Here is a 22,342-nt window from a genome sequence, read left to right as displayed (position 1 = left end):
ACTTGCCAGTGACCAGACATCTATCCTCTATCTAAGGCTGATGGAGACTTAATTATACTGACTCACCTCAGCTGCTAGGGAGCAGGGAGAGGACAACTTAAACAGAGTTGTGAACTCACTTTGGGGAAGAGACCCAGGAGAGAGGAGCATGGGTGGGAAGCAGCCTATCCATAGCCAACAAGTTAGGCCCTTATGGAGGAGCACTGAAATAGGGCCTTTCAGGTCCAGGGATCTCTCTGAGGGAAGCTGTGAGAAGCCCTAGGGAGGGGCGGCAATGAGGGAAAGTCTGCTGGGAGGAAGCAGCATAATAGAATCTCTGCAGAGCCCAGGAATAGGTGCTAAGATGCAGAAAATGTCACGGTAGCCTGAGGTGAGCAGAATTATTCATTTGAAAGTACTGAGATTTACACTCAGAACTTTCCTTATTCAGGAAATGGGCAGAATTTAAAAGTCTTTGTAGGACTAAGGAAGTGGACTCTAGAGGATGAAGTGCCCTGAAGCATCATGATTTAGCATCAAGTGATATCATGGTGGTAAAGCATGACCACTTACCGTCCAAGGGAAGCAAATATACTCCATGCCTTGGGTACTTTTTTGGCTCTATCAATCTGTTTTTTCACTTCTCTGGGTAGGTATTTCAGTTTTATGAATACTCTATATAGATCCTGTAGGTGTTTGTCTCTGTCTGTGGGTTTGGAGCAAATATAGTTGTATCTTAGGACTTGGCTGTATACAATAGACTGAAAAATGTGTCTGGGATAGAAGCTAGAGGCATGAAGGTAAATGTAGTGGTCAGTAGGTTTCCTGTATGGGGTGGTGGAAATTTGTCCATTATTTAATTGTACTGTAGTGTCAATGAAGTGGATTTCTCATGTGGACTGATCCAGGCTGAGGTTGATGGTGGGGTGGAGGTAGTTAAAATCCCTGTGAAATTCTTCATGGGTTTCTTTCCCGTGGGTCCATATGATGAAGATGTCATCAATGTAGTGTAAGCAGAGTAAGAGTACTAGGGGATGAGAGCTGAGGAAACGTTCAAGGTCAACCATAAAGAAGTTGGCATATTGTGGTGCCATGCGGGTGCCTATGGCTGTGCTGCTGACTTGAAGTAGTTGTGGGTGAAACACATATGGAAGTAGTTGTGAAAAAACAGATTGATAGAGCCAAAAAAGTACCCAGATATGAACTACTTCAAGACAGGCCCAAAAGAGAAAATAACAGAAGTCCTCTTATCATTACCTACAGTCTACAGCTCAAACCCCTCCAACGCATTATACACAATCAGCAACCTATCTTGGAAAATGATCCCTTACCTGAGACCTTAGGGGAAAGGCCAATCCTTGCTTACAGACAACCCCCTAACCTTAAACAAATTCTTTCCAATAACCACACAACATACCTCCATCAAAATCATCCAAGAACCCACCCCTGCAATCAGCCCCGGTGCCAACTCTGCCCACACATGTACATCACTGGACCCAACCACATCAGTACCAAATCAGAGGCTCATTTAACTGCACATCCACTAATGTGATCTATGCCATCAAATGCCAACAATACCCCACTGCCATGTATATTGGCCAAACTGGTTAGTCTCTATGGAAAAGAATTAATGGACACAAATCAGATGTCCGAAAAGGCAATACACTGTTGGAGAACAGTTTAATCTACCTGGACACTCATTAATGGATCTCCATATCACCATTTTGTTTCAGGCAAATTCCACAAGCAAAATACACAGAGAAGGACTTTGGGAGACGTTGAAAAGAATTATAACATAAATGGGTTAAGCTTTTTATTGCTGTTGTGGGATTCCCTATATTTGTTTCTTAAGAACAGCTAGAATAATTTCAGAGTCACTAGGAGACAGGTTGCTTTTGATTGCCATGGATACTGTTTGACTGTTTCAAGAAATTTTTGTCTTCCAGAAGGGGGGGATGCTTTGCAATGAAATAAATGTTAGTAAACCCTTAAATGAGTTTCTTTTGTGCATCAAGTTACTATCCTATATATAGCTGCATTGGACACATAGATACAGACACAGACAGGACCGGCTTTAGGCCGATTTGCCTGATTCCCCCGAATTGGACCCCACACCTAAAAGGGCCCCGCACCCTAAAGCCAGAGGGCCCAGCACCCTAACCCCGGAAGTGTGCTGGCATGCCGGGCGTGCTGCGGGAGGAAGAGCACAGCGGCTTCTGTGCGCTGTGGAAGGACGGGAGGGGAAGTTTGGCTGGAAGGCGGGACTCTGCCCTGTAGCTGGGGATTTAAAGGAGCTGTTAGTTGTGTGTTAGTTGTGTGCTGGGGGTGGTTTTTTTTTTTTTTTTTTTGCTCAATCAAAATTTGGTTTGAATTGGGCCCCGCACTTCCTAAAGCCGGCCCTGGACACAGATGCACAGATGCTCAAACTGATGTGCCTTATGGGGCATGATCTTCAGAAGGTGATTCTTCAGCACTTCTGAAAATCAATATCTCAAAAATCGATATCTCAAAATATCCCAAAATGGGTACCCAAAATCACTTTTGAAAATGTAGGTCTGTATCCCATTACCTATTCCCTGAATCATTACATCTCCTGGATTTTTCAAATAATTTTGTATAATGGGTAAGATAGGAACTAAAACATTAAATATTGACAATTCTATTTATTTGTATTGCGTTGGAGAGAAAAACAAATAGAAAATAAAATCTTGACCACATTATTTGTGTGGGGAATACCAATGACATCTTATTTCTTCCAAGATAAAGTGTTTATGAAAAAATTCAACAGAGCAAAACTTCAAGTATGTTTGCTTTCCTTCATAGAATAAAACACATTTATTTTCCTGATAGGAAAGTTCCCATTAATATTTTATGAACATGAGGAGGTTAACAGAAGTCACATTGTGATTGTTTTTCTCCTAAAGTTATGATGAGAAATAGCTCTCCAATGCACCAACCCCCATTGGGTTTACACTATGAGGAATTTGAAGCACAATGCAAATATATTCCATTAAGAAATGTCTTTCACTCACCCTTTGGCCAACGTTGCTATGCCAACGTCAGTTAACTTCATTCCTACACCTACAAAACAAAAATAGGGAGCTTTCATTAAACCAGGCTTTCTAGGATTGCCTTCAGACATATAGTCTTGTATATACAGCTAGTTATTCTTTATTGATTGATTGTTTCAGTCATCTCTGTGTAGTGACAATATTTTAACATTCTCCCCTCACACACAGTGTTTTTGGTCTGTGGTTCTAGTAGCAGTCAGTAGCATTCCAGTGATTCACAAACAGGGTGATAAGTGGAGTCCTAAGGCTTTGGAGTGTTTCCTATACTGGACGGTAGCTGAGAGTGTCACTTTAACTGTGGCCTCACAGGCTATGTCTAGACTACAGGATTTTTCGAAAAAAGTGGCCTTTTTTTGAAAAAACGTCATCTGTGTCTAGACTGCTGCCTCTTTCTTTCGAAATTAAATTGAAAGAATGCAGTGGTTTTTTTCGACAGGGTAAATCTCATTTTACGAGGAAGAACACCTTTTTTTTTAAAGAGATCTTTCGAAAAAAGGCGTTCTTGACTGCAAACAAGGCTTTTTTGAAAGAGAGCATCCAGATTGCCTGAGTGCTCTCTTTCAAAAAATGGTTCGCTTTTTTGAAAAAAGTTGTGGCTTTCTAGATGATCTCTTTTGAAAGAAGATTTTTCGAAATATTCCTTTGAAAAAGCTTCTTTCGAAAGAAGTGTGTAGTCTAGATGTACCCTTAAGAGGACATCTAAATCCAGCATCAGAATATTTACATCTGCAAAGAGACAAATGTGGGTCATTTAGTGTGCTTGGATTTTGGTATTTGGATGTTTGCAAGTGGGAGGAGAGAGGAGGGAAAGAGACCATGTATTCCGGTAGAGAAATCTCTTTGAATATCAAAATGGTCCATCAATCTTTGCTCTGTTTAGTCTTTTGAGTGACACTTGGAACTAAATTAAACTCTTTGCTCAGTGTTTCCAAAAAAGCCCTTCCACCTCCTACTTTACCCCACTTGGCTATTGTCCTGTCCCTGTGTTGTGCACTTGTCTTGTGCAGAGATGGTGACACAGAGAGCCTCCTTCTTCCTCTGAGCAGGTGGAGGTTAACAGAAGTCACATTGTGATTGTTTTTCTCCTAAAGTTATGATGAGAAATAGCTCTCCAATGCACCAACCCCCATTGGCTAGGGTGCCAGAGGCAAGTGCTGGCCAGCAAACTAACCAGCCTGCCTTCATGCAGAGCTAAATGCTTGCAGAGTTTAAAACGTTTCTCAGCCTGCCTGCCTGCCCGCCCACCCACTCACCTGCCCCACGCCTGCACAGCCTGCAGGGCCATGTGCTTGCGTGAATAACTGAGCCAAAGGGGAGGTGGGCATGGTGCTTTGTGTGCTGCTTGTTGTTTAAACAGGCAACTCCCATTGGCCAGTTTATGGCCAGAAACTGGCCAATGGTATTGTGCTGGGGGCAGGGGCAGCACCCGAAGCCTTCCCCCCCCCCCCCTTGCTTCCGGGATCACCATTTTGAAAGACAAACGGCCCTGCTGCCATGACACTGAGCGGTGTGTGGGACAAGCAAGGGAATCTGCCAGGGGCTCCCTGCTATGTCTGTGGACAGGATCCTGTGGCTGGTCAGGCTGGATCTGGCCCATGAACTGTATTTTGCTCCGACCTGCCCTATAGGCTTTTACCTCTTAATTCATTTGCATTTTTTCCAGCTTTCTAATTTTAAAGGGTAGAGCATGGTGCTGTTTAAAATATTCCACCTTTCCTTGCAGAACACAAGCCAGGGCTGTTGCTCTATTTATTCCCTCATCAACGTAGTGAAGACAGACTGTGCTTCTTTTAAGGCCAAATATTTGCGGGTGAGCGAGGCACATAATAGTGTCATGGCAGCATTCTCTGGATGTAAGGAGGGCATTTCTTCAGACAGGGTCAGGCGCCTGGGTGTGAATATTTCCATTGGTTTTGAAGACAGGTGTCAGATATTGAAATGTAAGGCAAAGTGAGGGCACAGGGTGCTGTTTTTAGTCTTTTAATTCACAAAGCAATTCATAAATCCCAGTGTGAGGTGACAAGCAGACAATAGTCAGCCTTGCAATGAGTGTTTTGATTTACTAAGGTGCATTTGTGGTAAAATTAAATCTCTTATTAAGATGGTGAGACTATTTTTTTTCTTCCCAAGCTGTTTATTTCCAGAAACACAGGCATGAATGTCCCTTCCCTCAGCTCCTTCAGTTGAACACAGTACCACACCATGGGTGCCAATGAGCCTATTTAAAGTACTTTGCACAGCAAGCAGCTAATTCTTTTCTTTTCTGTGAGTGTGGAGAACACACGGCCAACAGAGCACCCGCTTACAGGGCCTGCGTTAGAGATCAGAAAAGAAAAAATTGGAAACCTCTCTGCAAAGCTTTTATTCTGTCCCATGTGAGATGCCATATCAAAAGGCTGTGCATTTTAATTGTTCTAAACCCATATTTGTATCATTCTCCAGTCACTTTGTCAAAGGCGCTTATAATTACTTTTGATATTTTTGTAATAACTAGGTGGATCTCAGTGCTTCAATTAGACTGTAAAGAATATACTTTAAAAAATTCTATGTCCCTATTTAATAATTTGTCTGAGGTCCTGGGGCATAATACTTGTTTGAATTGCTATTTAAGGGGAGGAAAGCCTATTACAATTAGTTTTTGATAACAGTAATTTACAGACATGTTTATACTGATAGGGTATCATCTAATTAGCTAATTCTTGTGAATGATGTTATTGTTCTTTACTTGTACTGAAATAAAGCATAGGAATCATGAACCAGGGCCCCATTGTCTGAGACACTGTACAAACATATTCATTGGAAGCCAGAGGCATGTGATTTCCTGGTTTGCCTGAGAGGTTCAGGTGTGATTCCTGGTTCCAGTCTCTCACTACTGAGGCCAGCAGCATTGCAAGGAGACCAGCACAGCAAGGGGAGCATGTCAGGAATGATACAGGTAGACTCAGGTGAGAGTACCATATGGTTCTTTTTGTCCAGAATGGTCTGGAGAAAGTATAAAAACAAGGCTGAACATCTGGCAGAGTGAGGAGAAGTGCTGCCTAGGGCTCCCAGGAATAAACTCCTCTCTGAGACCCAGTTTAGAGCTCCAAGTAGGACAAGGAAATGGTTGAGAGCAGTCATGGAAACATATCTTGGGGCCATTCAGAACTCACATATCAAAACACATGCTGTATGGGGGGGGCCAGATCCTGGAGTGGTAGATTCTTTCAGTCCCGCCAGACATCAGCGTAATGGGGAGCTGAAAGTGGGTCTCCATCTATAGCCTAGGACAAATCATTGAAAGTGAAATTCTTCCTTGTGTAGAGGAGCAGCACAGACTGTGCACCATTGAAGTCTGACTTCCAAGCCTATAGTAATATTTAAGTGGTGCAGTAGGCTTCATGCTATTTCACCCTATGGTTACTAATACAGCTTGTCCCTTTTGTCCTCCTGCTCCTAGATAATGTACAGTCGATTGAATGGATGGGTTCTGTGTGATCAAAGAGTTCCTCATGCCCTACATTTTTCTCTTGCTCCCACTGAACCCATAGCAAAACTCCTTTGACTCCAGTGGGAATGGCTCAGGCTAAAAGTTCCTAACTGTCAGGGTAGTCAAACACTGGAATAAATTGCCCAGGGAGGTTGTGGAATCTCCATCTCTGGAGATATTTAAGAGGATGTTAGATAAATGTCTATCAGGGATGGTCTAGACAGTATTTGGTCCTGCCATGAGGGCAGGAGACTGGACTCGATGACCTCTCGTGGTCCCTTCCAGTCCTAGTATTCTATGATACTATGAAATGAAGCATGGGAAATTCAAATCCTGGCTTCATTTGCAATTTCGATATGTCTAATTTACATCTCTCTTTTGAAAGAGGGATGTAGTCTAAACATAGCCTAAGTGTGCTAGCAGGTGTGCAGCCAGGGCACTGGACATGATCTGTTCAACAGCAATCTCTCTGGTCCCTGCCTACGAGAAGTCATTTTACGTGGTAGGGTTAGCGAGGGAGGATAACCTGTGCCCGCTTAATGTGGCATTCTCTCCCCTGTTAGTGGTGGCTAGACTAGCTAGGGATTGATGGGACTGCTACAGTCTTAGCTAATAGACGTGTCTTATAGCTCATGAATAGAGGATCGTTTGCTCCTCTCCTCCATTCCAACCTCCTCAGAGATTTCCACTGCTCACCACATCCCTCTTCTTCTCCAACCCATTCCGTGAGGCTTCCCCACTTGCCATGTCCCTCCTCAGTCCTCCCACAAGACTGCCTGTCCACGGAGTCCTTCCTCCACCCCCTTCTTCACAAGACACTCCCCCATCTTCTGCCTGCATTGTCCCTCCTCTTCTCCACACCCCTCCTCTGTGACACCTCCCCACCCCATTGCATCCTTCCTCACCCTCCTGCCACCATGGGGGAGAGGATCCTAAGAGAAGGAGGACATGGTGGACAGGTGCGGAGGAGAGGAGGGTTGAAGTAGAAGCAGGATGGAACAGTCAAGGGGCCTGAGGTGGAATGAGGGTAGGGTGGAAGAGGTGAGACAGGGAGCTAGCCTCCCCCAGGGGAAGCTTGTGTTGGCCAGTGACAACTGGGGTCTGTCGGTGTTATGTGAACACACTTGGAAGTTCAGCATATTGAGGAGAGCAAAGAAGAGAGTTGTGCTGGAATGAGGCCCTGAAGGTATATTTCCACAGCTTGTGGCAGCGAGACTCCCAGCCTGGGTCAACAGACATGGGCTCGCAAGGCTTGTGCTAGCGCTAAAATGTCTATGTGGACAACACTTCAGAGTGCACTACCTTCATCCACAGGCTTCAGAGTCTGAGCTGTGCCCACTTTGCAACTTCAGATCAGACTATGGCTATAGCTATTTTTAGAGTGCAAACGCAGGCTCACCGATGGGGGGGGGAGGGCAAAAAGGGGGCAATTCAGCAGCTGGTGCCTTGGGCCCTTTAAATTGTCACTGGAATGCTACGTGTTCTGGGAGGGTTATGCTGCGCCCCAGGCAGCAGTGAGTTATGGTTGCCCTCGGCTCCGCCCCTTCTGCATCTTCTGGGAGTACAGGACTGGTCCTCCCCACCTTGCCCAGAGGCCGGTGGAGGCTGTTGGCTCAGCTGTGCAAACATGCCACCCCTCCTCCCCCGCAATTTTTTCAGACGAGGCTGTGAGGCTCACTGCTGCTAGTTGCATAGATCTACTATGAACATCTGTCCAGCTACTGAGATACAGAGTGATTGGCTGTCAGAGTGATAGCATGGTGTAACTGTGACATACTTGGGGCATCTAACATTGGTTGCTGTCAGAAGACAGGATACTGGGTTAGATGGACCATTGCTTTGACCTAGTATGGCAGTTCTCATGTAAGGATCAGAGCTCTCACCTTGGAAATCTGTAACAAGCAAGTTTCCGTTGGTCTTCTCATATAGCCAGTGCTGAAAGGTGCAACATTTCTGACCAGCTTCTGAGTCTCTTCTCTTGAAATTGATTTCCTTGCCATCCCGGACAGAATACTTCACAAATTCTCCAATCAGTTCCTCTTCCACGGTTGCATAAGGGATATTATTCTCAGGACGATGCACAAGGAAAATAGGAATTATCCTGAAATTAAACCCCCAAAAACCTTAATGATTTCAGGGAAAGTGAAGAGAGAGACTTTTTGTCCAGCAACATGCAGTTTCAGACAGTCAATAGAAAAAATAATAGGGCTGAGTCAAGTTAGATACCATAAATCATTTTAGTAGGAATTGGATCCTTTTCTATGCAATGATCTAGAAATTATGTTGATTCGCTTGGGTCAATTCTAAACCCCTCTGCATTAAGTTTTATGCCGCCCTTGTACATTCTGAAAATGAAGGTCTACATTTTAAAAATCTTAACTAATTTTGGGTGCATTATTTTTATGGTGTCAATTTTGGCAGCCAAAGGCCTGATTTTTAGAGTTGCTGAGGCCCTTTATCTCCCAGTGACTTCCAGGGGAGCGTTATTTGTGATCAGTGTTTGATACACTTCATGGCTTGATTTCTCAAGCCACACATCTAAAGCCTGAAGCATCCAGGTAGTTAACACATTTGAAAATTTAGACTAAAATAACTGTTTTTCCAGGTAATAAGAGGATGCAATACAAAAATTTCTTTTTAGAGGATCCTTAGATTCTTCGTATAGAATGGCTCAAACTAAAGCCTTGGATATAAAAAATCCATAAAATTGTGGTGAAGTTTGTATCTAGTTCAGAACTTGTCAGCCAGCTCCAGCTGACGTTTTGTATGGAAATTCAAAATTAGTTTTTTCAAACTCAGAACTTGAACTAATTTTCCTTAAAAGGTTTGCAAAGCCTTCCATGAACCTGGGTTGGATTTTCCAGACCCTGGGCTTATTTATGGTAAGGGATGAAAATAGAATAGATATGAAACTGACTACAATCTAAAACCATGCAAACTGCAGCAGTTTCACTTTGAGCTTGAGAGTCTTCTCAAAGAAACAACGAGGGCGTATATTGAATATAAAGTGAAACTGATGAACTTTGCATGTCTAGCTTGCACATATTTGAATTTGCTAAGGGTGGTGATGATCTAGAGAAACTACTTGTCTTGTTGTCAACACAAACTTCTTGGTTACCAGAATTCATTGCTGATGAATCTCAGACTCTGAGAAGTGCATTGAAACCTCACGGTGCGCCTGATCCTGTTCACATATAAACTGTAGTAACATAGGCATGCTCAGGAGGAGTGCCCTGCTACTACAGTGAAGGGCAGCAGGATAAGCCCTAAGCATAATTCCACTTTAGTCTGTTGAATGACAGTGATGCAAAGTTGAATGGAATCAAGCCCCAGTATCTCATTGTGCTAATGCAATTTGAAAACTATTAAGTCAGGTGGAGTTTATCAAAGAATCGCCATGTTTTTATTATATAGCTCACAAGATCTCCTGGCCAGTGATAACCAATTTACAGGAATATATTGCAAACCCCAGAAAAGTATGGTCCTCTATATTTTACTGCATGATCCACCATCATCCCTTAAAGCAAGGGTGGGCAAAAGGGCCTCTGTGAACTGGATCTGGCCCGTAGAGGCCCTGCCACTCTATCCACCCCCAGACCAATAAGGGCCTGGCCGTGGGGGGAAGTGCACAAAGTCTCCTCTTGCCCAGCCCCACCCTGAAAGGAGTGTGTGGTGCAGAAGGAATTTTGTGCACTCCCCTGGCCCCCAAGCCCTGATTGGCCTGGGGTGGGGGGAGTGCGTGAAGTCTCTTCCAGCTCTGCAAGGGACATGGCACTTCTAAGAACCACACATTCCAGGCAGGACGGGGGCAGAGAGGGAGGAGACTTTGCGCTTCCCCCACCCTCAGGCCAATCAGGGGTTGGGGGTGCGGAGAACATGTGAAGTTTCCTCCTGCCCTGCAAGAGGCTCAGCGTTTAAAGTCAACTGCCAGCTGCTACTCAGCTGGCGGTTGACTCTAAACACAGTGCTTCCTTGCAGGGTGGGGGCAGGGAGCTGGAGGTTCTCTCTGGGGTGGGGTGGGTGGGGTGACTTTGCATGCTCCCCCACCACCAACACAATCAAGGTCTGCAGGTGGGGAAGTGTCCTGGCCCCACCCCTTTTATCTGAGGCCCTGCCCCTTCTGGGGTGGCCTGGGCCCACTTCAAACATTTCTGAAGTGGCCCCCAGTCAAAAATTATTGCCCATCCCTGCCTTAAAGCAACCCTGCCAAAATGGTAGTGGTCTCACCCAGAAGTACAACGGTCAAGGACACTTCAGTCCTTCTAGAAACAGCAGTGTTTAAGGGGCCTGATTTCCAGCATAATTTGGGTGCACAGAGCTCCTATTGAAATGAATTGCACTGTTGCCCATATTACCGAAGAGATACAGAGGCCTGAAATGGTTTGGAGATCAGGCACTGGTCATGCAGCAACTTTTCCTTATTGCTCTTTCAGGCCTAGTCTACACTTAATTTGTGTGTGTGTATGTGTGTGTGTGTGTGTTTTAACCAATGTAGTTAAATGGATAAAAACCCTTCTGTGGAGCATGTTCTAAGGAAAGCATGTAGTACTGAACAAGATGATTTAGCAGAGAATTACAGAGGCTGCAATTTGTGCAGCACCAGCTGGAAAACTATAGGGGCCAAAGTAGTAACAGCGGCAGCAGCTTGCAGTAAAAACCACAAGGCTTATAGTCCTTTGTTACTGCATGATTCCAAAAGGTTCCACTGGAAAATCCTCTTTAAGGCAGTCTCACACCTGTAGCTCCCTTTACACTCCATGCGAGAGCCCCTTTTTTGCTGTTCATTCCCCACAAAAACCCAGCATTGACTGTTTTTATCTAGGAGCTATGAAGAATATAAAAACCAGTCATGCGCAGCACACATACTGCACACACAGTGACCAAAAGAAAGCAGTCCAGCCTTTATCTTTCCTTCTGGTGCTGTATGAAATAGTTGACATATATACACAGGCAATGGCATGTATATAAATGGTTCTAATTAGTAAAGATGAAAGAGGTGCTGTGAATCCAAAACCACCTGCTGTTTTAGATAAAGCATTGGTTTTATGTTTAGCTCACTTCAGGGCAGCATATAGATTAGGGATGTGACTCATTATCTGCTAAGCATCACCCATACCAGGTGATGCTTACCAGGTAACAGTTAACCCATTCCTCAGGATCAGCTCCCTGCTTGCAGCTTGCTGTGGGCAGAAAGCTGCTCCAGACCCACTGAGCCCCATACAGGGCCAAGAGCTGGCAGCTAGCCCCATGCAGCTGGCAGCTGGAGCTAATGTTTAACCAGATAACTGATTGATCAGATTTTACACCCCTAATATAGATATGGTTCATTTCACTGTTTTCTGGATTGGGGTCCAAATGGAATCATCTCCCTCTATATAGAGAGGCTACCAGGAAAATAGTTCTCTCATCCATGCTAATCTTTTTCAGTGATTCAGACGCAGCTGAAGCAGATATCTTATATCATCTAGAAGGAAATGTGGACTTAGGCTGTTCACAGGCATGTGGGGTTTATCCTTGAGATGAGTCATGGACAGGTGGAATTTCAACCATCCTCAGGGCATCTGACTATGTATGGTAGCAACACACAGGAACAGCAAATCCTTTGCAAAAGATCTGAGTTATGAGGTGTCACTTTACAGCCTCAGGTACAGAGATGGGTCTTTATTAGAACTACTCCTCCGATCTGTATACAGAGACAAACTCTCTCTCTACGCTGGGGCAACCCTTCCACATGAACATCACAATCCTGGGATGTTCCATAACCAGAGCTAAACTTTTTTGCTTAAGCAGAGATGAGCTCAGGTGACTTGACTAAGAAGAAGAACTTAACACGGGCTTTCAGAATTGCTACATTTTTTTTGCTAGGTTTCATTTTTAATTGAAATCTTTGAGGTCTGACTCTCATCTCCACCATGTTTACACTGGGATACTTGCAATGGACTGCTCTTTATATTAGTGTGAGATCAGAACTGGGCACTTTGCTTCTAAATCTCCACCACTCATTGGATTTTACTCCTTTTCTCCATAGAAGAAAGAATCATTCTTACCATTTCATTGTTACCACGCACGATCTAAGATATGACTGCAGTGGTACCCCATATGTTCTCAGCATGCCTGTTTTTTTTTTTCTTCCCCAGCAAAATTTCCCCAGATGGCCAGTATAGCTCAGAATAATATACATACTCAGGCACTTCTCCAAAGCCTTCCAGAGCCTTTGCTTCTGCTGCATATATCTTGGCGTACTCTCTTGCAGTATTTTGAACATAGCATTCCTAAATTACAAACAGGAATGCCAGCAAAGTATTACTGAAAACATTTAACACAGCCAGCTGTTTGAAAATTTCAAAGCCAGCTCTTCCCACAACATTGGTTGACAGAGGAAAATGGACTTTACCTGCATTGCTAGTTTGTAGTTCTTCTGAACAAGTTCATCTTTGGTTTTGGTCCCGTATGAAATAGCAGTGTGCACTTTAAGAACACAGGGATGACCAGGGCTGAAGATAGGCACAAGGCCTTGCATCACTTTACTTCGAAATGCTTTCCGGTGCACTCCTTCGCCAAAATGTAACTCTTCTGTTGCTATTCTTCCATGCAGGTTGCCACCAAAATAGCTATCAGTGATGAAGTCTTCTCTGAATATGAGCTGAATGAACTCAATCTCTTCCAAACCTAAATCACAAGGAAACTGTGTTCTGCACAACATCTTTCCACATACAAAGTAAATTGCAAAGCAAGAGACTGTGAAGAGTGAGGACAAAAAAGGGGAAAGAGGTGGGAAAAAGGCTATTTTGATTGAGAGAGACAGAAGAAAAGCAATGCTGAGATACAGTGAAGGGACAGAGAGGGAGTCATATGGAGTTGAGAGGGCAGGAGAGAGCTACAAGTTCTATGATGTAGGCTGGAGCAAATCCACAATGGATTTTTAAAAAGCAATTTTGAACTAGATCTTCAAATGTCTGTGAAGCTACTAGGGTTGCTTGAGAACCTTAATATACAAAACAGACACACATGCCTAACTGTATGCCAGGGTTACTGCACACCCTGCCTGCCTGGCAATCGGGCCTAATTTTTTTAGAAAAGTCTGAAGTCAGGTGGGAGTTCTCAATTCTGCGTTAGCTTATTTTACAATTTGAAAAACAATGTTTAAATATTAATTTTAGCTTTCAGATTTCTTCAGTGCAGAGACCATAGTTATCCGTGTGTGTGTGTTTATACAGCACTTGGTTCAAGGAAGCCCCAAATCTGACCAAGTATTACCATAATATAAATAATTAGAACATCAATAATATTTTTTCAGAGTCCCAGAGTTGTAAAGTTACAATATAGTCCCAGAGTTGTAAAGTTACATGCTAAATCATGTCTCTTGAGTAGCTATGTTTTATAGCTGATAAGCAGCAGATTAAAGGATTGATTAGAAATGAGAGAAGATAAAAAAAGGACTAGAGGGATGGTCGAGTAGGTAATACTTAGTTATGCCTCAGTGCAGGGGACTGGACTTAATGACCCTATCAAGTTCCTTCCAGTCCCACATTTCCATGGTTCTGTGACTTATATTCTACAGGTGGTTTTGTGTAGACTCAGGTTTCCATAAAATATTGTCACATTTATCCATACGGTAACGCAATTGACTTCACTAGGCATAAATCAGAGCCTTGATTTCTTTTACAGTCACCTCTGGATTTTAGAGGTCATAACAAGATGATGAACATCTGCTTAGTGTTTGTTAAAATTGAATAAAATCACAGAGTTACTGACTTTAATTTCTAAATGTCTGGAATAATATTACCATGAAAATACAGACAAAATGTAGAAAGAAGGAAGAAGAAGCAGGGAAATAATAATAATAATAATAAAAAAAAAGTAGAAGAAAAAAACTGAAATGGGGGGAAGGGGCAAGACTGTAGAGGAAAATGAACTAAAAATTTGACCTGGATTTCAGATCTGCCAAGTAGGGTGACCTAGATGTCTCAATTTTATTTGAACTTTCCCAATCTTATAGGGTCTGTCCTGATATTAGGGGGTTTATCTTATACAGGCAGTCCCTGACTTACAAACAGGTTACGTTCTGAATACCTGGTCGTAACTCGGTTTGGTCATAAGTAGGAAATACCCTTAAATGCGCTGCCTGGACTGCTCAAAAAACTTGACGTACATGGTTCTCAACTCAAAAATATTATAATGGGGTTAACGGGAGGTTGGTCGTAAGTCGGTGTGTTCATAAGACGGGGAGTGGATGTGTAGGCAATTATACTCCTTACTCCCTGGGGAAAAAAGGCTTATTTTTTCATGCTTGCTTTCTGGTCACCCTACTGCAGAGTTGTGCAAAATGAGGACTACTCTCATCTCTCTGTGTGTACAAATTATCCTGATGTGAAGAAAAGTGAGAGAGGAAAACCTAAAGTGTGCAGTACAGACTTTCCACTTAGAAATAGTGGTTATCTCTGATTTAGACTATGTAAACCTTTGGCTTCCTTTGAAACAAAGAATGAATAGTGTAGGTAAATATACTGTGTTATAAAAAGAGCTCCTTATCTCCAGTTACCGTTGTTTTATCAAGTTATACAGCACTGCTAGATGAAAAGCTCTGCATTTGTTTTAATGAGGAAGTGAAAGATTTCTCTTCAAAGAGAAACAAGACAAAATCAACCATCTTAATGAAGTAGATGACTAGTACAGTATGTTCAGAAATGATAAACCAATTTGCAAAGTGTTGTCTATCTTTAGCACATGCATAGCAAGATGTGCCGGTCTGATTAAATAAAAGATAACACATGGGGAAAATATTCCAGATCTCAATCCTTGCCCTTCTCCTTGGGTAAAGTTACACAGCAGACAACTTGCAATGCAAATACCATGTGTTCAAATAGCACTGGAAAATTTTATGCCTGAATATTTTATTGCTCCTCTTTTCTTCATCTTTATTACTATGACACATTGCAGTGGTATTTCACTATTTACTGTGTGTGAAGTGATATGCATCAAAAGTATCTGTGCATTAACTCCAACTGTTTTCTACTACAGGAATTCCATAAAAGGCACAATTCTGCACACTCCCATTAGCTTTAAGGGGAATTTTGCCTTTATTAGGACAGCAAGGGGCAATGTTATCAAGGAATGTTGTACTGCTGACTGATCTATAAGGTCTGAAGACATTTCTGGCACAAGAGGAAAATATGATTTGTCATGTATTGATGGTACAATGAAAGAGGATTCAGGGTCAAAAATAATCTAATCTGAGTGCTGTGTGTCTGGCTGCACCTTGAAACACTAGCATAGATTCCTAGCACATCTATGAGTCCCTTGCACTCATGGCAGGTCTAAGTATTATCTAGTCTATCCCTGGAAGTTAATTGTTTAATCTGCTGCTAAATATCTTCAAGGATGGAGATTCCACAACCTCCCTGGGCAACTTATTACAGTGCTTAACTACTATGAAAGTTAGGAAGCTTTTCCTAATATCCACCTTTGCTGCAATTTAAGCCCCTTGCTTCTTGTCCTATCTTCAGTGGTTAAGGAGAACTGTCAAACCTATAGTTATGCAACTGTTAGTACCCAAGTCACAGTTTTGGTGCTGAACACCTCTGAAGTTTGAAAAAAATCCCAAACCCGATCAGACTGTTGTAACTGGCTAAATGGGCTAAATTCTCTGCTCAGCTGCTACTGAATACTGGTATGTTTAAACTCCAGACCTGAATTTTACTGATAAGAACATTTACTGCATTCACCAAGATAATGTAAAATGCTTTGTGTATCTTGGATTATTAGAGTATGTGCCTATATGATCAAAAAACCCTACCTCTGTTAATCAAAGTTTTTGAAAAGCAAGCTGTGTGACATTTTAAATATGTATTGGAATATCTATTATGATGATTTTGCTGTATGATTAGGTAACTTGGTAAGCTCTCCAGGTTCCTTCCACCTCTGCTTTTCTATAGTATTATAAAAATTGTAAATCTGAGTGTTAGTAACCCAAACAAGCCTCGTATTTTTAAAATATTCAGGTTTTTCTCCTCCCATGTAGCTTTTACTGAAAGCATAAGCTCATCGTAAGTACAGACAAAAGGCTCACATTTTTGTAGCTGGCTTTAAAGGGTATGCTTACTGAAATGTTTCTACTCCTACTGCATCCACTGCAATCTTGACAGGTGTGCGTAAATGAAGGGATTCTGGGATGTCAGAGATGAGTGCAAGTTGTTGTGGATGCTCTGATTTTAATTTAAAAAAAATAACTTTCTTACTGAAAGGATGTGGTGAAAAGATTGATTCTGTTCCTAAATCTAGAACACCCAGCATCACACAGAACAGCTCATTCCTCTGATCAAGGGGGAGAGAACTGTTAGAATCGTGACTGAATGTCTGAACATAGCTGTTCAGGCACCTAATATACCATTTAAGGTGATAGGGAACAGCCAGCATGGATTTGTAAAGAACAATCATGTCAAACCAATCTGATAACTTTCTTTGATAGGATAATGAGTCTTGTGGATAAAGGAGAAGCTGTGTCTTGTGGATAAGACGTGGTGGACGTGATATACCTAGACTTTAGTAAGGCATTTGATATTCTTATTAGTAAATTAGGCAAATACAACTTAGATGGGGCTACTATAAAGTGGGTGGATAACCATTCCCAGAGAGTAGTTATTAATGGTTCACAACTCTGCTGGAAGGGAATAACAAGTGGGGTTCCGCAGGAATCTGTTTTGGAACCGGCTCTGTTCAATATCTTCATCAAAGATTTAGATATCGGCATACAGAGTAGGCTTATTAAGTTTCCGGATGATACCAAGCTTGGAGGCGTTGCAACTGCTTAGGAGGATAGGATCATAATTCAAAAGGATCAAGACAAATTGGAGAAATGGTCTGAAGTAAACAGGATGAAGTTTAATAAGGACAAATGCAAAGTGCTCCACTTAGGAAGGAACAATCAGTTTCACGCATACAGAATGGGAAGTGACTGTCTAGTAAAGAGTACAGCAGAAAGGGATCTAGGGGTTATAGTGGACCACAAGCTAAATATGAGTCAACAGTGTGACGCTGTTGCAAAAAAAGCAAATGTGATTCTTGGATGCATTAACAAGAGTGTTGTGAGCAAGACACAAGAAGGCATTCCTCTGCTCTACTCTGGGCTGATTAGGCCTCATTGGAGTATTGTGTCTAGTTCTGGGCACCACATTTCAAGAAACATGTGGAGAAATTGGAGAAGGTCCAGAGAAGAGCAAGAAGAATGATAAAAGGCCTAGAGAACATGAACTATGAAGGAAGATCGAAAGAATTGGGCTTGTTTAGTTTGGAAAAGAGAAGATTGAGAGGGGCCATGATAGCGGTTTTCAAGTATCTGAAAGGGTGTCACAAGGAGGAGGGAGAAAACTTGTTTTTCCTGGCCTCCGAAGATAGAACAAGAAGCAATGGGCTTAAACTGCAGCAAGGGAGGTTTAGGTTGGACATTAGGAAAAAATTCCTAACTGTCAGGGTGGTTAAACACTGGAATAAATTGCCTAAAGTTGTTGTGGAATCTCCATCTCTGGAGATATTTAAGAGTAGGTTAGATAAATGTCTATCAGGGATGGTCTAGACAGTATTGGGTCCTGCCATGACAGCAGGGGACTGGACTCGATGACCTCTCGAGGTCCCTCCCAGTCCTAGTATTCTATGATTTGCAGGTGCAATCTGACTTATATATGAAACCTCTGCAATTGTACATTTTTGGTTTTTCTTGTTTGACAATTTGTTCAATAGGTTTATCTCTGGGATCATCAATAAAGTGGCAGTTTTGCTCATTTATTGTCACATTAAGAGAAATAAAATATGTTGGGCCAGATTCACTGGAACAGTCTGGCTGCTTTACACCACTTTGATGTTGCAAGCATCTGTCATCTTGGTTTAACTAGCTGGTTATCATTTTACAGCTGCTTTGCATCACCAGATCAATGTAAAGAACTAACAAACCTGTTTTTTTATCATGAGAATTCTGATAACCTTTTTACTTATGAATTTATTGTTGCTTTTATTTATATTTTATTGACAAAAATGTGCCAAGTTGTAACAAACATTACATGTATTTACCTTCGATATCCTGGTAACTTGAAAGATGTTTCACTACTGCAAGGGAATGAAAGGGAAGACACTGTAGCAATATAGAATGTAAATGGCATCTGTCATTGTTCTTATAATTTAAAAGTCAGAGTGCTGGGATTTACCTTCCGAGGTCAGGTTAAATTCAGCAGTCACTTTTCCATAAATATTCTTCAAGCAGCAATAATAAAATCCGTGGTCTTTTATACTAGTTTGAACTATTGCTAAAGACACTGGCGAATCATCCCCTGCACTGGAATAGAAGTTGTTAACATTTACATTTTTAGTATTTTGAAATATTTTTTTCTAACCAACATGCTCAGTACCATCCAATATTTTGGACTAACAGTTGCTGCAAAGAGTGCAATTCAGAGGGGATGTAGATAGATTTGATATGACGTTTCAAACCCTACTTGGAAGCATTCAGCTTGTTTTTGTATTGCCAAGTAGATTCTTTTGATCGTATTCCAAGAGAAAATAATACTTTACCAAACCTACACAAACTTGATTTTATAACAAAGATTATAAATGTGTGTCAGTTTCTAACATTCATATTATTTTCAGAGAAACATGCCAAGGTAGGCAAGGCCTGTGTATTGAGGAACATGGCACTAGCAGTCATAAGACGGAATGTTTTATGTAGTCTCTTAAAGGGCACGTCTACACTACAGAGTTATTCTGAAATACTCACATTATTTTGAAATAACAAAGTAAGCATCCATACAGCAAGCCCATTATTTTGAAATAACAAGCTTCTTTTTCAGAATAATAAACTCTCATTTCATGAGGAATAAGGCCTATTTTGAAATAGCTATTTCGAAATAGTGGTAGCGTGTATGCTCTACTGCTGCTATTTTGAGATAGCTCCTTCCCAGGGGGGCATTCACAGTAATTACTCCCCAGTGCCTCGTAGGGCTCTAAGTCAAGGTAGCGCATCCACATTAGGAGAGACTGCCTCAGACTAATTTTGAGGCTTCCCTGTAGTGTGGACATGCTATTTCAAAATAGTTATATCGTGAGTTATTATTCTGAAATAACTTATTTCCCTTGTAGTGTAGACATACCCCAAAACTATATTTTTCGGTATACTTAGAAACAAATCCTCCAACATACAGGGTAACAAAGCTTTATTATAATATGTTATCAGCTATTCTCCCTTTCAACTTTTCATTTGTATTATATATTTGTCACTCCACAGCATCATTTTCAAAGGAGGAGCTAAGAATGGCACATCAGTTGTGATTTGATGAGTTCATGTTCTCATACATGCCCTCAGTTATGCTCACCAGTTTTATGCCACTCTTGGATCACTGTTGATCCAGTGCCGCAATGCTATTTTTGGAAGGGCTGCCTTCAGGAACAGGCATCAGATAATGTCACTATTTGCTATTCACCAATTGTATTACGATGGTGTCCAAAGAAGCCCCATTAGTATTGTGGGTCCTTTGTACTGGGTATTATATTAATGTATAATTATAGTTCTGCAAATCTGTGGCTATCTGCTTTATATCCTCAGATATCTGCATCCACGGATATGAATGAGGATATCCATGGCTCATTTTTGTAGATGCAGATACAAATTTTGTAACTAGAACCCCGAAAAATTGTTTTGTATCTGCATCCATGGAGATGGATGTGGATATCTGTGGCTCATTTTTTGTGGATATGGATGCAGATACAAATGTTGTATCCACGTAGGGCTCCATTTTGTAGTCTATGACAATCTGTAAACGGAAGAACATACTATCTATATGGCAACGAGACTAGGTGTACAAGTTCTAGATTTACTTAGTTATATCCCAGTGCAGGGGACTAGGCTAAATGATCTCACAAGGTATCTTCCGTTCTTGCATTTCTGTGATTTTATGGATATGTTTACATGGCTCTTAAAAAGAAACCATGGCACCAAGTCTCAGAGAGCTGGGTCTGCTGACTCATGCTTGTGGCGCTCAGTCTGTGGAGCTATAAAAGTGCTGGACTCCTGGCTCTGAGACCTGGTGTAAGGTGAAGGTCTAGAGCTCAAGTACAAATGTCAACACTGCAGTTTTATAGCGCCACAGCCTGTGCTGTAAAGCCTCAGTCAGCTGACCTGGGCCAGCTGCAGCTGCACCGTGGGCCTTTTATTGCAGTGTAGATGTACTCTGACTGACCAGAGAGGTGGATTGAAAGGGCATAATGAAAAGGCTGAAGGGATGGGAAGACAGGGAGTAAAAATTCCAGAAGAGCCCATCCTAAGTTCTATTTTCAAGTCACATAAGCACTAAGGAGTCTAAGTCTCATTGGGGACGAAGGGCCATATTTGGAAAGGTATTTAGGTGCCTACATATGCTTAGACCATGTCTATATTTACCCAGAGATTGATGCAGCAGAGATCAATCTTCTGGAGTTCAATTTAGTGGGTCTAGTAACGACCCGTTAAATAGAATGCTGATGGTGTCCCCCATCAATCCCGGTACTCCAAGGGGTCATGAGGAGTATGGGAAGTCAATGGGAGAGTTTCTCCCTCTGTGGGGCTGCTGCAGAAATTCAGTTTAAGGTACGTCAACTCCAGCTATGCTCATACTTGCTTATCTCCCCCCAATATAGATCTGGCCTTAGTGGTATCTTCAAAAGGGGGCAGGTATCTAACTCTCCTGCATAGATAAAACTTTTATTTTCTACTCTTCTCACTGCACTGCTGCTCAGCCACCCAGATATAATATAATTGGCTGTGTTAAGGAGTGAGACAATTTTCGCTCATATCCAGTACCTGTCAGCTTAAAGGTTCATTTAAACAGAACTAAAAGTTTAAGAGATGTAACCTCTCCTGTTCCTCAAAGCTGCTCCTTGCCTATTAGCTGCTTTTATTAGAACTCAGAGATTCATATCTTCCAGTTTCTCATATCTTTGCCAGACTTGTTTATATCATTTGGCCTAGCTGCTGGAATTTCACCTTAGCACGTTCTTGCACAGTAGCTGACAGTGTAATGGAACAAATATAAAACAGCTAATGTGAACAGACAGGAACTACCTCGAAGGAGGGAAATAATGTTTGATATCAATACGCTCTGTAAAATCTGCTTACTTTGTGGGGGGTTTTCCGTATATTTTCCCCACCTTATCACTTCAGTTCTCTCACCAAGAGCCTATCATTAGACCATTTAATTTTTTCCCCTCAAATTATAATCTCAAAATATTTTAGGAAGTTCCAGTTAAGATCCCTTCTTACCTTTTATACACTCGAGCTATTAACTTTGAATTTTTAGTCCATGTAATGATGGAGTCTTCATGAATTTCCCCAAACTGACAGCATAATTTAATATTTCCAGAACAATCAGAGAACAGCTCGGCATGGATTTTCTTCAGTAACGTGGGGGCTTAAAAATTAAATATTGACAGTTTAGGATCAGAAAATAATATTACTACCTTGCCATTTTAAAGGGACCTAAAATGTCAGCTACATACATATAAATGGGTAAAAGAATCTAAAATATTAAGAATAAATATTAAGGCAAATTACCCTCCAATGTGGACTAAAATAATAAGAGGAATGGAGGAATGGAACAAATATGAAATTTCTTGGCTAGGTAGAGTAGCCCTGATAAAGATGAATGTTCTCCCAAAGTTATTATTTTTGTTTCAGAGCCTCCCTGTTGATATCCCTGAAATGACATTAAAAACATGTTCAGGACTCACTATTAACATTCATGTGGAAACATAACAAACAAAGGGTGAATGCTAATGTTCTGCCTAAGCCTGCAAAGTGGAATGG

General features: G+C 41.8%; 1 protein-coding gene across 4 annotated transcripts in view; it reads right to left on the bottom strand.

The window, feature by feature from the left end:
* ALPK2 (alpha kinase 2) overlaps positions 1–22,342 on the bottom strand; it is an 81,536-nt gene that overhangs the window by 11,547 nt on the left and 47,647 nt on the right. For 2 of the 4 annotated variants that reach the window (XM_075932611.1, XM_006116549.4), the window contains 7 exons: positions 21,800–21,947; positions 18,717–18,844; positions 18,583–18,618; positions 12,914–13,188; positions 12,703–12,791; positions 8,403–8,620; positions 3,012–3,060 (listed from right to left, as the gene is read on the bottom strand). In XM_075932611.1, the coding sequence (XP_075788726.1) occupies positions 3,012–3,060; positions 8,403–8,620; positions 12,703–12,791; positions 12,914–13,188; positions 18,583–18,618; positions 18,717–18,844; positions 21,800–21,947 (943 nt within the window). Of the gene's footprint in view, positions 1–3,011; positions 3,061–6,202; positions 6,314–8,402; positions 8,621–12,702; positions 12,792–12,913; positions 13,189–18,582; positions 18,619–18,716; positions 18,845–21,799; positions 21,948–22,342 lie in introns of those variants that run through there. The other 2 variants (XR_012904970.1, XM_006116550.4) reach the window with 2 other exon arrangements.

Source organism: Pelodiscus sinensis, chromosome 6 (assembly GCF_049634645.1).
Source record: "Pelodiscus sinensis isolate JC-2024 chromosome 6, ASM4963464v1, whole genome shotgun sequence".
In the NCBI taxonomy this organism is placed as follows: domain Eukaryota; kingdom Metazoa; phylum Chordata; order Testudines; family Trionychidae; genus Pelodiscus; species Pelodiscus sinensis.
The sequence above is the reverse complement of the archived record's forward strand: the minus strand, read 5'-3'. Positions and strand labels throughout refer to the sequence as shown.